This window comes from Brienomyrus brachyistius, chromosome 20, assembly GCF_023856365.1.
Source record: "Brienomyrus brachyistius isolate T26 chromosome 20, BBRACH_0.4, whole genome shotgun sequence".
Classification (NCBI taxonomy): Eukaryota; Metazoa; Chordata; class Actinopteri; order Osteoglossiformes; family Mormyridae; genus Brienomyrus; species Brienomyrus brachyistius.
This window is the reverse complement of record NC_064552.1, coordinates 1,993,594-2,008,202: the sequence shown is the minus strand read 5'-3', so window position 1 is coordinate 2,008,202 and position 14,609 is coordinate 1,993,594. Positions and strand designations below refer to the sequence as shown.

General features: G+C 54.9%; 1 protein-coding gene across 4 annotated transcripts in view; it reads right to left on the bottom strand.

Moving 5' to 3' along the window:
• The window catches only part of qki2 (QKI, KH domain containing, RNA binding 2), a 29,675-nt gene extending 15,366 nt beyond the window's left edge, over positions 1–14,309 (bottom strand). For all 4 annotated transcript variants that reach the window (XR_007384150.1, XM_048987549.1, XM_048987550.1 and 1 more), the window contains exons 1-2: positions 13,682–14,309; positions 5,211–5,353 (exon numbers count right to left, since the gene is read on the bottom strand). Coding sequence is in view for 3 of the 4 variants with exons in the window: in XM_048987549.1 (XP_048843506.1) it covers positions 5,211–5,353; positions 13,682–13,823 (285 nt within the window). In the remaining variant the exon portion in view is untranslated. The remainder of the gene's footprint in view (positions 1–5,210; positions 5,354–13,681) is intronic.
• Between the last annotated feature and the right edge of the window lie 300 nt (positions 14,310–14,609).

The following is a 14,609-nucleotide window of genomic DNA, read 5'->3' as shown; positions in this document are numbered from 1 at the left end:
CCCAGTGAAGTCACGACAGCCTAACCCTGAACACAGAACCCCCCCCCCCCCCAGCACTGTTAGTAGGTGCGGTTTTAGCAGTAACACAACCGCTGAAAACCCAAATTTCTAACCTGCTGCTTACAGAGTCAGGTCCCTGGGAAAGCGTTGCAGTTTTCACAGGAACACCTGGCGCTGAAATAACTCCAGCATCACAGAAGGAAAAAGGCAGGGCCGTGATTTAGGAGCAAGCCGACCCTCGGTAACAGTGCCTGCTGCAGCATCGCCATGGTGACGCCGCATGACCCCTTAGCGATGGCTAGGTCTTTATATCTGTAACAGAGCTGCTCACTTCATACAAGTGGGTCACAGGGGCCTGTGCAACAGAGGAGGAGGTCATAGACAAGGGGTGGAAGGTCCTGGGGAGGGCAGAGACACGCCACGACCTCACACACAGACACCGATATCCCAAATGTAAGCCATATAAACTGCATTGGATAACATTATTAGCAGCTAAACTACGCAGGTTGAAGTAGCACTGACACCCGCCTGGGAGCACTGACACCCAGAGAGCCCTAAACCCCCCCATGGAGCACTGACACCCACAGAGCCCTAAACCGCCCAGGGAGCACTGACACCCACAGAGCCCTAAACCCCCCCATGGAGCACTGACACCCACAGGGCCCAAACCACCCATGGAGCACTGACACTCACAGAGCCCTAAACCACCCAGGGAGCACTGACACCCACAGAGCCCTAAACCCCCCCCATGGAGCACTGACACCCAGAGAGCCCTAAACCCCCCCATGGAGCACTGACACCCACAGAGCCCTAAACCACCCATGGAGCACTGACACTCACAGAGCCCTAAACCACCCAGGGAGCACTGACACCCACAGAGTCCTAAACCCCCCCCCATGGAGCACTGACACCCAGAGAGCCCTAAACCCCCCCATGGAGCACTGACACCCACAGAGCCCTAAACCACCCATGGAGCACTGACACTCACAGAGCCCTAAACCACCCAGGGAGCACTGACACCCACAGAGCCCTAAACCTGCCAGGCAGCACTGACACCCACAGAGCCCTAAACCCTCCAGGGAGCACTGACACTCACAGAGCCCTAAACCCCCCAGGCAGCACTTACACCCACAGAGCCCTACACCCCCATTCAGCACTGACACCCACAGAGCCCTAAACCCCCCAGGGAGCGCTGACACCCACAGAGCCCTAAACCTCCCAGGCAGCACTGACACCCACAGAGCACCTAATCCCCCCAGGCAGAACTGACACCCACAGAGCCCTAAACCTCCCAGGCAGCACTGACACCCACAGAGCCCCTAATCCCCCCAGGCAGAACTGACACACACAGAGCCCTAAACCACAGCGTATCTCTCTGTCCTCCTCTGACAGGTGACTGCTTGGCGGGGGGGGGGGGGGGCAGCTGTGCCACTCCACCCCATCCGAAAACAAAACTGACATGTAAGGCACCCCAGGGACTACATCTAACTCCCCTTAAACCTCGAGACAGCTCCCCACTCCCCTCCCTCCCCACGGAGGGACTGCCCAGAGGGGGGGGGGGTCAAGTTAGTGGCGGGTTAGGCCTCTGTGCCTGTGATTGGATGAATGTCAGCGAGACCCTTATCCCCCCCCAGAGGTGCTGGATAAACAGTTGACCCTGCATTTCACTCTCAGCAGTACGTGTGTTATAAAAAGGAGAACATGAAGAAATATATGGAAAACACCTTCCACTGCACCTGCACTGCACACGTACGACTTCAATAAAGCTTCATTTCATTTGCTTCCATTTCATTTCACTGGAGGTCTTCCCCACCCCAAACTGGGGGAGCTACAGTCACTCAGCGTGGAGCAGGAGATGTGAAGTACTCACGTGTCACACGGAAACCAAATCCCTGCAAAGCTCACTGCTCTAGCCTGATATGCTCCAGTCCAATCGGCGCCCCCCCCTTCCACACAGAATGGGGTAAATCCTAGGCATGCCGCCCCACTGCTGGGTGACCGGGCGGGCGGGGGGCACAGGAAGTGTCTGCAGGATAAGGAGATTGAGCAGACATGCCTCACAACCCCCCCCACACCCCCCACACCTCCGTGTGTTTGACTAACCACCATGACGGTCTGTCATGCTCCCAAGCAGACTTCACGTAAAGCCCCCCTCCCCTGCCTCGCCGGGGGCCCATTTGTGGCCACCATGAACCCCCCCCTTCCCCCTCCCTGACCTTTGCTGTCAGGGAGCTGACTGACAGGGGGGGCAGCTGACTCCACGCCGGCCCACAATGCATTCCCTTCCTTTTAAAGCCCCCCCAAGACCGCAGGTGCCAGCAGCTGGGGGACACTCACTGTATATTTAGCACTGAGCTCATATATTCCTGTAGCTACCAAGAGGGGGGCTGCATGTGGGTGGGGGGCATTGTGTGTTTGTAATGTGTGTGTCTGTTCCGGTATCAGAGCCCCCCCCCCAGGTCAGGGTGACCCATGATGGGTAAAGAAAGGGGTGCACTTAACAGGGGACAGTGTGTGGCAATTGAGGGTCCCACCCTCGACCCCCCCCCCCCCACTCCAATTACACCTCAGAGGTGTTTGACCAGCCAGGGAGTGAGATTAAGCAGGATAAAGCCGATTTTATTTTTAATCAGCGCAAGTAAATATTCAGGGAGGGCTTCCTATCATCAGGACGTCAGCTGCAGCCTGAAGGTCGTCGGCTGCTCAATCTGTGCGTATACAGTCAGAGGGATACACAGTCACAGGGAGACACGCGCACAGGGAGACACGCGCACAGGGAGACAGTCATGAGGAGACACACACGCACAGGGACACAGTCATAAGGAGACACGGGCACAGGGACACAGTCATAAGGAGACACGCGCACAGGGAGACAGTCATGAGGAGATACGGGCACAGGGACACAGTCATAAGGAGACACGCGCACAGGGAGACAAGCGCACAGGGAGACACGCGCACAGAGAGACACAGTCATAAGGAGACAGTCATAAGGAGACACGCGCACAGGGAGACACGCGCACAGGGACACAGTCATAAGGAGACACGCGCACAGGGAGACAGTCATAAGGAGACACGCGCACAGGGACACAGTCATAAGGAGACACGCGCACAGGGACACAGTCATAAGGAGACACGCGCACAGGGACACAGTCATAAGGAGACACGCGCACAGGGACACAGTCATAAGGAGACACACGCACAGGGAGACACGCGCACAGGGAGACACGCACACAGGGACACAGTCATAAGGACACAGTCATAAGGAGACGCGCACAGGGAGACACGCGCACAGGGACACAGTCATAAGGAGACACGCGCACAGGGAGACACGCGCACAGGGACACAGTCATAAGGAGACACGCGCACAGGGACACAGTCATAAGGAGACACGCGCACAGGGAGACACGCGCACAGGGAGACAGTCATAAGGAGACACGCGCACAGGGAGACACGCGCACAGGGACACAGTCATAAGGAGACACGCGCACAGGGAGACAGTCATAAGGAGACACGCGCACAGGGACACAGTCATAAGGAGACACGCGCACAGGGACACAGTCATAAGGAGACACCCGCACAGGGAGACAGTCATAAGGAGACACGCGCACAGGGACACAGTCATAAGGAGACACGCGCACAGGGAGACACGCACAGAGATACGTGCACGGGGAGATGCACAGACACGCGCAAAGAGACGCGCGTACAGGGGGACGTGCATGTGCAGACGTGCATAGACATGCAATGAGAGATACGCACATAGAGAGACGTGCACAAACAAACACAGGCACTCACGCGCGCATGCATGCACACAGAGAGAGAGACACTCCCTGCATCACACCGACCCCCACCATGGACCCCCCTCCTGATTTAATGCTTGGCCAGCTAATCTACATCAAACAATGTTGGTCCCCTTGGTCAGAGTCCAGCAGACCCAAGTTTGAAAAGACATAGTGATGAACATGGGGGGGAGGGAGGTCGTCAAAAGACCAAAGGGGCCGAAGCAAACTCCCAGCATGGGGGGCAGAGTGAGGAATCGGGGGTCACTCCGGGTCATTGCAGCCAGAATCGTGCCTCAGAGCAGCGACCCAGAATGGGACCTGTGATCGGAGGGCCGCCATGCTGCCCCCGAGAGTCACTCAAACTGAGCCGGGGCACGGGAAGGGAGGTGAGGGGACAGTTGCCACTCAGCTGGGGCCCCACAGATCACTAAGGGGCCACAGGGTCATGCTGGACTCACACCTGCATCCTGTATGGGGGGGTGGGTGACACTCTCCTCTGGGGCCCTGGGTACAGGCAGAGTGAACGGTCCGCATAAAAGAGGCCGAGCAAAGAGCAAGAGGGAGGCCGAAGCACAGGCATTGCTGGGAACCAGAGTCTGTACTGGGCCACAGGACACATGGGCATCCCACAGTACTCACATAATAGTTAGGGTACTCATGCTGGGGTAAGGGTTTGGGAGCTCACGTCGGGGTTAGGGTTTGGGAGCTCGCGTCGGGGTTAGGGTTTGGGAGCTCGCGTCGGGGTTAGGGTTTGGGAGCTCGCGTCGGGGTTAGGGTTTGGGAGCTCGCGTCGGGGTTAGGGTTTGGGAGCTCGCGTCGGCGTTAGGGTTTGGGAGCTCGCGTCGGCGTTAGGGTTTGGGAGCTCGCGTCGGCGTTAGGGTTTGGGAGCTCGCGTCGGCGTTAGGGTTTGGGAGCTCGCGTCGGCGTTAGGGTTTGGGAGCTCGCGTCGGCGTTAGGGTTTGGGAGCTCGCGTCGGGGTTAGGGTTTGGGAGCTCACGTCAAGGTTAGGGTTTGGGAGCTCGCGTCGGGGTTAAGGTTTGGGAGCTCGCGTCGGTGTTAGGGTTTGGGAGCTCACGTCGGGGTTAGGGTTTGGGAGCTCACGTCGGGGTTAGGGTTTGGGAGCTCGCGTCGGGGTTAGGGTTTGGGAGCTCACGTTGGGGTTAAGGTACTCATGTCAGGGTTAGGGTACTCACGTCGGGGTTAGGGTATGGGAACTCACGTCGGGGTTAGGGTACTCACGTCGGGGTTAGGGTACTCACGTCGGGGTTAGGGTTTGGGTACTCACGTTGGGGTTAGGGTACTCACGTCGGGGTTAGGGTACTCACGTCGGGGTTAGGGTACTCACGTCGGGGTTAGGGTACTCACGACGGGGTTAGGGTACTCACGACGGGGTTAGGGTACTCACGACGGGGTTAGGGTTGGGGTACTCACATCAGGGTACTCTTTTACCGGAACGTAGAGCTTCTCCTGCAGCTGTGCGATGGGGCCCACGGCCTCTGGCAGTTCCGACGCCCGCCGTTCCGTGCTGCCATTCAGTGTGTCGTTATACATGTCCTTCCGCACTCTGCCGATCTCTGCAAAACAGCATTATGGGATAGGCACTTAGCCAGCAACACCAGCAAATATACCAAACAGCACTGAAATATACCAACAAACCTTAGGAAATCTCAGTAAGGGTTACAGATTCAGTGAGTGATTTCACTCCAGAGGAAGGAGAAAATGATGTCAAACCAGCAGAGGGCCCTTCCACACTGCCAGCACTGTACAGGTGGGTTTTCGGTTTCATGTATATTCTTTGGGTCGGCCCACCCCCGATGGGACGGAAGGCCTTTCTACCCCGGCTGCGCGTCCCAACTCCCCGCTCCTGTGTCACTCAACAGCAGTGGATGTAGTTTATTCATGTTGACTCACGTTGATTTCTCCAGCCTCCTGGTCACAGAAGGGTCACATGCTGATCCCCCCCCCCCCCCCCGCCCCACAAGAGCGTCTCCTCGGCACACCTCCAGTAAACACCCCCGGAATGAGGCACACGCTGATCCCCAGTCAGTCTGTGTCAGTGGTGGGGGCGCTGAAACCCCAGAAGGGTGTCTGGCACCATAGAGGGTCTGTGTGACCTTCACACAACCTCAGCGGGGCTGGGAGGGTCTCTGGGTGTCTAAGCGAGACGCAGGGGCAGGGACAGCCAAATAAAACCTCCCCCACATGCGATATGTGCCGTGTTCCCCCCCCCCGCACATCACAGCTGTAACACCCCCCGTGCCACGACAGTACCAACACACAGGGAAGAGCAAACAGCTCAGCCAAATCTCTAACCGCTGCTTTGTTTTGCCCGAAATCTCTGCGGTGTCCAGCATGCGAGATCTCTGAAGGTCTGGACAAACCGCCTGAACTGTGACTGCACGGTGCAGCCCGTGTGCTAAGGCCTGGGATCCAACCTCGTTCCTGGGGGACTGTAACCAAACGGACCTGAACTGGATCTACACTGGACCTCCCCGTGGGAAAATGAGGCAGAATCTCCAACGCAAACATCCATTTATTAATAATAAACTACTACGTGATCCCTGCGGGGGAATTCTCTTTTTGTGGACCCCATCTTACTCTCTAGGATGCAGGTAAGGCAAGCTTGGTAGTGAAGGGCAGACGCCTGCAGTGGGGATAAGGGCCTCACTCAAGGCACCACAGATGTACCTATTCTGCCGAGGCTGGGCTTGAACCTGCAACCTTCCGATCGCAGGCACAGAGGTCGAGCCCGCTGCCCCCAAAGGCAGGAAGCGTTCCTTCTTATCAGTCCAACACATATAAAAAAAAGTCACTCATCCTGGACCTGCTTGTCAGCTGCCTCCAAGCCCCCAAACATTACTACAACAGGCAATCAGAAACTGAACCTCTAACCGCTTTGCAGAGGATGCCGAGGGCAGATGTGACACAAACAAGGTTATTACACCCGATGGAGACCCCGGGAACACAGAGATATAACAGAAAATTTAACAGCTCCAGTCAATTTCCCAGCAACAAAGCGATAAAATCTCTCTCCTCTGCTCAAACAGAACTGCTCCTCTTTAAAACCCAAACATATGGGCTAATATCATGGCATCATAAGGCCCAGAAAATAACCCCGTAACAGAATAAAACACACAGCGAGTCTCGCCCCCATCCCAGACTGGCGTGTCGGCCCTGGTGCCTGCATTAGGACTGTGAATCCGGAAGCACAGTGACTCCGACATGCGATCCTGGAGACCAGCTGGACCAGGAACCAGGGAAGGTACCCGGAAGAGGAGCACAGGACGAGCGTTTCAGAAAGACAGACAGCAAACGAACAAAGTGCAGACAAAAACTAATTCTGGGGTGGAGAAAGACCCAGAGTTCAGCGCCTAGGCGAGAGGAGGGGGTGCAGCCCCGTGCCCACTCGCTACCCTGGTGATATGGACAGGAATTCCGAGAGAAACGCTCTGCTCATTAATTATTCTAGACTGCCTTCATTATATTAAAAGAGTCTCATTTATAATCTGCACACAGGTGGTGTCACACACACACACACACACGGCCACACATACGCACAGATGCACACACACCTGGCAAGTGTGTTCCTGCTGTCCGAGAATGTGAGATCTGTAAGTCCAGCAGTTTGCGACATCAGAAGCATTCTGAAGCAAATATTCACCCCCCAGGACACCTCCCTCTCAAAGTTGAAGCCCGCTGGGGTGACGCACCCATTAGCGGGGCGGGCCCAACTCTTCCACCCCCCCAGGTGATTTTAACGAGCCCTCTGGAGCCCTGTTTTTATTACAATCACCACCTCGTTACCACCTGCATTTACCCCTGATCCCTCATCAGAGGTCAAGTGGCCTTTGTAATAACATCAGAGCTAATTTCCCAGTCGGCACGTTCGTCAGTCTCATACAGCCCCTCCCACTCCTCCCATGGGCCGCTGATTCCAATAAGTCACCGTTTGGGTCTGAAGTTGAATCCGGAGGGGAATGGGGGGGGTGGGTGGGCAGTGAGAGCGAGGGTTCAGCCAGAGGGAGAAAGGCCAGGCTTCAAACAGGGACGCCATCTGGACCACCATTGCCCCTCACTTTTTACGCAGCCCGTTCATCGCCTCGTAGACCCTCTCTCTGCGAGCATGGCGCCCCCATCAGGCCGTGGACGGGAGCGCAGGGTCCGCCAACCACATTTCGATACGGAGCCGCTTTAAATGTGACATGACATTTGAGTCAGAGAAAATAATTATTATAAACAACAATAGCAATAACTACAAAAGCAAAAATACCAATATTATTAATAATAACAATAATTATACTATCATATTAACAACAACAACAAGAACAGCAACAGAACCGGCACAAACAGGGGCTGCGCACGGCGTCATTATAAATGCGGCCGCAGGTCAGGGAAGGCAGGCTGGCTCCGTTCACGGGGTAAAGGCATCCGGATGGACGGCTTCGTGCCCCCACCTGAACGTACCTGGGCAGGGGAGGGACTGTCAGTCAGCAGGCCGACCCCGACCTCCGGGCCCCCGCAGACGGGCTGTCGGCTCACACCTGCCCCAGGGCTGCCATGCGTGAATAATTCATGAGACACACGTCTGGGTGGGACTGGGGCTGCGGGTGACAGGCGCGTATGGTGACGTCCCGCATATCAATGGTGGCTGACTGTGGTGAAGAGCAGTGGGGGCCCCTGCAGAGCCCCACCCCCCTCGGAGGCGCGCGTAGCTACCTCACGGGGAGGCTGAGAAGGGGGCAGCCAGCCAATCACTGATTATTATGAGGCTCCGCCCCCTAACCACGCCCCCAATCCTACTAAACTGAACTACGCGATTAATTAAGCACTGCGTATCAGAAAACAGGTCCCAGATGTGCTTCCTCTCTGCTCCTTTGGCATCTGAGGTTTCATAGGAGCAGAGTTAACTTATGTCATTCATCAAGCGAAGGGGGGGGGGGGTGTCGCTGCATGAACATGCATGTATCTATTCAATCATGCCGGGGTACGAACACCACAGCTGAGGCCGGCCTGTCTCACTCGACCCCTTTCCATTGGCTCCAGGTCCTCGGAGAGAACGTGCAGGTGGACGGACAGGGAAGAGGGTTTGGGAGGTCGGCACAGTTAACCTGCCTGGTTCTGGATCATTCCGTAGACCGTCCCTGAATGCTGATCGCATTAAAGACACCAAGAGGTCAAATAAAAACGTTGTATGGGGTCTGAAGGACGACAGGAATCAGAGAATCGTGGAGCTAATAAACCTAACCCACGGGCAGATGGACACGGAACTGCAGGGGCCGAATGTGACCTCCGTGAACATGTAACGCACAGGGGACCCGACGTGGTAGAGCACCAAGGGACGAGCAGCACAGTAACACAGGTCTGACTCAGGGGGACCTGCCACAGCATCCCCAGGTGCGACAGACCTTCAAAGATCTGGGTAAAATGTGCAAAATGACGATCTATTCAACAGGCATCGAGGTCTGATAAGACAGGGACCCGCAGCTCTGTACCAAAGACAGGGAGCTTTCAAGATCGTGCCGAGATGAACTGCAAAAGACACCTCGTTTATCTCAAGCGTGTATGGACTGCACAGGAAGGCAGCACTGAGGAGGAACCCTAAGGGCTGGTGTCATGGCCCCCCCGAGCAGACCTCCTGAAGATACCCGGTACGGTAACCAAAGCAGGGAGACACAGAGTGAGGTTCCTGTCTCCTACAACAGGCAACCTCAAGGTGAATCGATTATTGTGTATGCGTCATGTAACGGCGACAGTATGGTGATGTGCTATCACACAGCCTCCTTCCAGCACAGATACACAGGAGGCTGCCTCATAGAGAACATGCCGGATGGTACTGGAAAGCGGCAGTATGGAACGCCGTCAAGCAGACACACCCACGATCCAGCACTGACCAGCTCCAGAATGATCCAAGGATTATAGGAAACGGGGCTAAGGGGAGGAGTTACACCCCGCACAGCAGCCAATCAGCAAAGGTTAAGCCCCGTCCCTGTCTGGTGCCTCTCACTCATAGGCCACTCTTGACCCCTCGGTCCCAGGGGCTGTTGCACAGTGACCGCAGGATGCAGGTGCTGCAAGCGCGCAGGAGATGCTGCTGCCTGCCAGTGACTCATTTATCTGATTCATTATATGAGATGATTAACTGCAGGAAGTGTGGTCAAAACAAGGAAACACGGTCAAAACAAAGGCGGCAAGAAGAAACTGTCCGAAGCTGTAATCATGTGATCAATTTCACGGTCCAGTGGAAGCCACTGATAGGCTGTGGAGCCCCCCCCCCCCCCCGACCGTAAGGTGCAATCAAGTGTTGAAAAAAAAAACAAAAATAATCTAATGGTTATTTTCAATTCTGCAGCAGAACCAGCCTGGTGAAACACATCCGTGGTTGGCAGGCGGAGTGGGGCAGCTGATGGCCACTCTTCTGATTTAGGGCCAGGCTCTGGGCGGTGGGGGCGGGAGGGGGGGATAGGGGACAGAGCCCAGAGCCCGGAGCTGCCGTCCAGCTGACACGCTGGAGGAGGACTGCTGAGGTAGGTACCCTGGCCGATTTACACCCTCCGCGGCAGGACTTCCTGTTTTAGGCCTGACACGGCTCATCGCATCACCTCTCTGCTCCACAAGGGGGACGCGGCCGGGTATGACTTAGCACCACACACTGCCAAAAAAACACAGCACTGCAGTCCCACTTACTACTGGGTTCTTCCACTTATTCTTATCATTATAAACTTTAAAAATGGTCGTGAGAAGATCCCCCCAGGAATCATGAAGTTCATCTCATTGTATCTTCAGGTGGTCCGAAGAAATACTCACAGGAGAAATGAAGAATTAAACAAGTTACACGGCGATCACAGCTTATTGTGAATTCCTCCCCGGAGTCTCTCTCCAGCGCACACTCCTTCCAAATGTACGAAATCTCAGCTCCACCCCGGCAAGAGGTCAGGGCTGGAGCCGCACATCTGCAGCGCGGCCGAGCAGGCGAGCCAGACCAGCATGGCATGCAAACGCAGCGCGCCCCGCGGGATTCTGGGAGGCCGGTCGGCATAAAAACGAGAAGGCGGCGAAGGCATAGCAGAGCAAATTCCGGGCTCCAGAGGACGAATCATTAAAAGAAGTAAACAAAGAGGGGGCTGCACGTGTTCTGCGAATCCTGCTTGGAGGATGTCAGCTCCCATAATGGCTTCTCCATAAGGTCTTCTTAAAACGCCACGCACCAATGGCTGCCTCTTCCTCGACTTTTATGACTTACGAAGCCTGCTTCAGCTTCCTACCTTCAGATCTCTCTGTTTAACCTTCGCTTTCTGCAATTTTCTTTTCCACAGGGAAGGAAAAAAAAAAATCATGGTTTAAGCAGCATTCTGACAAAAAAAAAAAAGGCCGTAACCTTATCTTCTCACCACCTTAATGTTCAGGAATGCTGAGGTTCCCAGCCCTGCTAACTGAACCGTAATGTCCACAGAACCTTCCGGGAATAAAGCATTATTACACTGTGTTCCTGGGCTTATATCAGAGAAAAATTAGATTCGGCCAAGAACGACTGGGCTTCGCTAATTATTCAGAGCTGTGTGTGAGCGGCGTGTAAAACCGAAAGGTGCAAATCCCGCCGAAGAAGGGGGAAGGTGCACAGCTCACCCTGCTTCCAGACCGCACCACGGGATAGCTTACTAACTCCAAGGAGGTTTACCTCTCCCCGGGGAACGCCCCCACCCGACAGCCGCGCCCCAACCACATTGCTAGAGAGTAAGCAACAAAATGTGGAAGGGAGAGAGTGCCAGTTTGGTCAGTCTTACCCTTTATCCTATAACATTTATCTTTAAATGTTATAGGATAAATGTTAAGACTGACCATATATATATACAAGGTCTCCAGCACAAAGCCCATTATTAGGATGTCGAACATGAAGTGTGAAGTGTTGGACAGGACCAACTCAGTGCTCACAAGAGTGCATCTGTGTTACTGTGTGTGACTCTCCATTTGTGTGTGTGTGTGTGTGTGTGTGTGTGTGTGTGTGCAGTTCTCTGTCCCTTGCCAGACACTCTCCTCTGTGTTCACAATCTGCGTTTGTGTAAGCAGACCGCGAGTATGTACTCACACACACACACACACACACACACACACACACACACACACACACACACACACACACACACACACACACACACACGAATGAACGACAGCATACATTTGCTCATTCACATTCATTAGCGGGTGTGTATAGCAATGGGAGGGAGGGGGAGTCTCACAAACCCAGCTGTGCGTTTGTCTCGCCGGTCAGGAATGTAAGCACAGATGGGTTATTCTCTCCTGAGGAGAATGGGTCGCTCGTGGCAAGAGAGCACCACACCTTGGCCTCAGTGATCCCAACCAATCACACGCCCCGGCCGCCCACACCCAGCCAATCACACGTGCCGGCCGCCCACACCCAGCCAATCACACGCGCCGGCCGCCCACACCCAGCCAGTCACAGAGCAGGTGTTTATTCAGCACATGTAGAGATGAGCTCTTTAATTCTACTCGGTCCCTGTAAGAATCTGGCAGAGTGGCATGCAGATTTGGACAGCAGTGGGTCTGAATCCCAGACAGCGCCCTACAGTGGTGATTTCAGGCATGGCTGATAGGTGTACTACCCGAACACACTTTATATTGATCTGTGTGTGTGTGTGTGGAATATCAGTCATGTCCCAATGTGTCTTTCTGGGAAAAGAGCAAGCAGGAGTGCATATTTGGGGGGGGGGGACTTCATGAACCCATCTCAAAGGAAACGGGCCTGATCCTGCAGATAAAAAGCTAACAAAAGCCAATGCAAATGCGGTCAGGGTCCGTACAAACCCGAGCAGGGGAGCCTCTCCGACTGTCAGCCGTCACCCCCCCAGCAGCGAGCGATTAAAGCAGCCGGTTTAGGGCACGGGGAGGGGGGGGGGTTTACATTCTCACGGCCAAATTAACCATTTCGTCAGAATTCCTTATTTTCATTGCAGCGAAAACTTTGGCTCAAACTTAATAGCCACATCAATACAACACCGCGAAAGACATCAAATCATTTACGAGAAATAACAAAATACCCAATAAACAATAACAGCAAAGAAATAACGGTGCCGTTTGGTGCTAAAAGGCAGGTCCTGGGCATGTGGCGTTTGCCGACAGCTGTCGTGGCATCTCTCCTTATTCCTCGCCTTTATTTCTCTTGCTCAGGCACAGTGTTCACCCTGAACACAGCAGGTGGCACACACAGGCTGGCACACGCACCCATGCGGTCAGGGTGCCTCTCATAACCGGCCCGTTCGGCCAGGTTCTGCCCGCCTCAAGTCAAACGTATCCACTGGCTTCCAGTGTAATTTGCTGAATAACAGACTGTCCCAGCGCCGATACACTGACCCGCATAGTCGCCCCCCTTTCCAGGGACCCCGTCGGCGCTTCATCCGGCCCGAGTGACGGAGGACCGACCGCTCTTATCTCCCGTCCAGATTACAGCGGGGGGGGTCACAGAAATAGCAGCTTTTTAAGTGACAAGCACGTCTCCTTTGTAACGGGGGGGACTTGTGCGAGGTCCTGTCTGGCCCGACTTTTCTGGCCGGGAAGTTAGCGAAGACTCCCCGATCATCACCCGCCCCCCCCCCCCCTCGGAAAACCGCAAAACCTGTTGAATATTAAAGATAACAAGTGTAGCGTAAACAGCCCGTCAGCCGGGTGTCGGGCTCACGACGCGCTGACACCCCCGCCCGCCCTGCATAACGGGCAGTATAACCCTTCATAGCGGCACACAGGCAGAAAAGTAAGTAAGTGTCACTAAAGGTCTGGGGAGGAACAAACAGAAGGAATCTACAGAAATACCTGCACAGCCGCCGCCCCCCCGGACCCCCCGACCCCCGGCACTCGCCACCGGACAGGAGCCGCACGCCCCCCGCTCTTACCCTCGTCCAGGAGCCTCTCCAGGTGGTTGAAGATCCCGCAGAAGTTGGGCAGGCTGCTCATCAGTTTCTTGTCGTTCATGAGCTGCATTAAATAATCTGGGGTCGGTTTCGGCTTCTCCTTCGCTTCCATTTCCCCGACCATATTTCAGCTTTCCGACCAAAATACAACGACGGCAAAAAAGGGAAAAACAAATATATATATATAAAGGTACGAAACAAAAAGGTATAAAACGATAGAAAACCCGTCCGGTCTCCTCTTAATAAACAGTGACTGTGGGTGCCGCCCGGCGCCCGCCAAGTCTCGCTTTAAACCGTGAGTCTATTTCTTTTTCTTGCCAGTTGATCCAGGCTGAAGAACAGTTCTGCGGTACCGAGGAGGCTCTCAGTCGCGCTGTACTGTAATAACTCCCCAAGTCACATAAAAAGAGTGATAAACTCCCGCATGCTGGTAGCTTTCGAAGCGTTTTCTTTTTTAATTTCCCTTAGTAATCCGCTCCCCTTTGCGTGTGAGCAGCCTCTCGCAGGCTCCCCCAGACTTCGCCGTCTATGTGCGCGCAGACCGCCACTGTCTCCCCGCTTCTCTACAGCGGCCCCTCAATGAACGCCGCTTGGATCTCCGGCCACCGGGCCGGTCACATGACCAGGCTGCGCGGCGCGCCTCCGCGGGGAGTGGAGGGCTCCGCGTGCACGCGCGTGGACTTGGGCGGGGGGGGGGGGCGTGCAGCCTATCTACGCATTACGGCCGGCTACCTGCTTGGAGGTGACCTACATGCTGAAATGCGGAGGGCTTGCTGTTGGTAGACCTTCCGAAAGGTCTGAAGGATCACGCGCAAACCGCTGAGTTGAAAGTTTCCACTCCTCTGCCTCGCGTTTGTATTTTATATGTACTCATATAAATTTGTGTTCCACTTGTTTCGCTGTTTGCTGA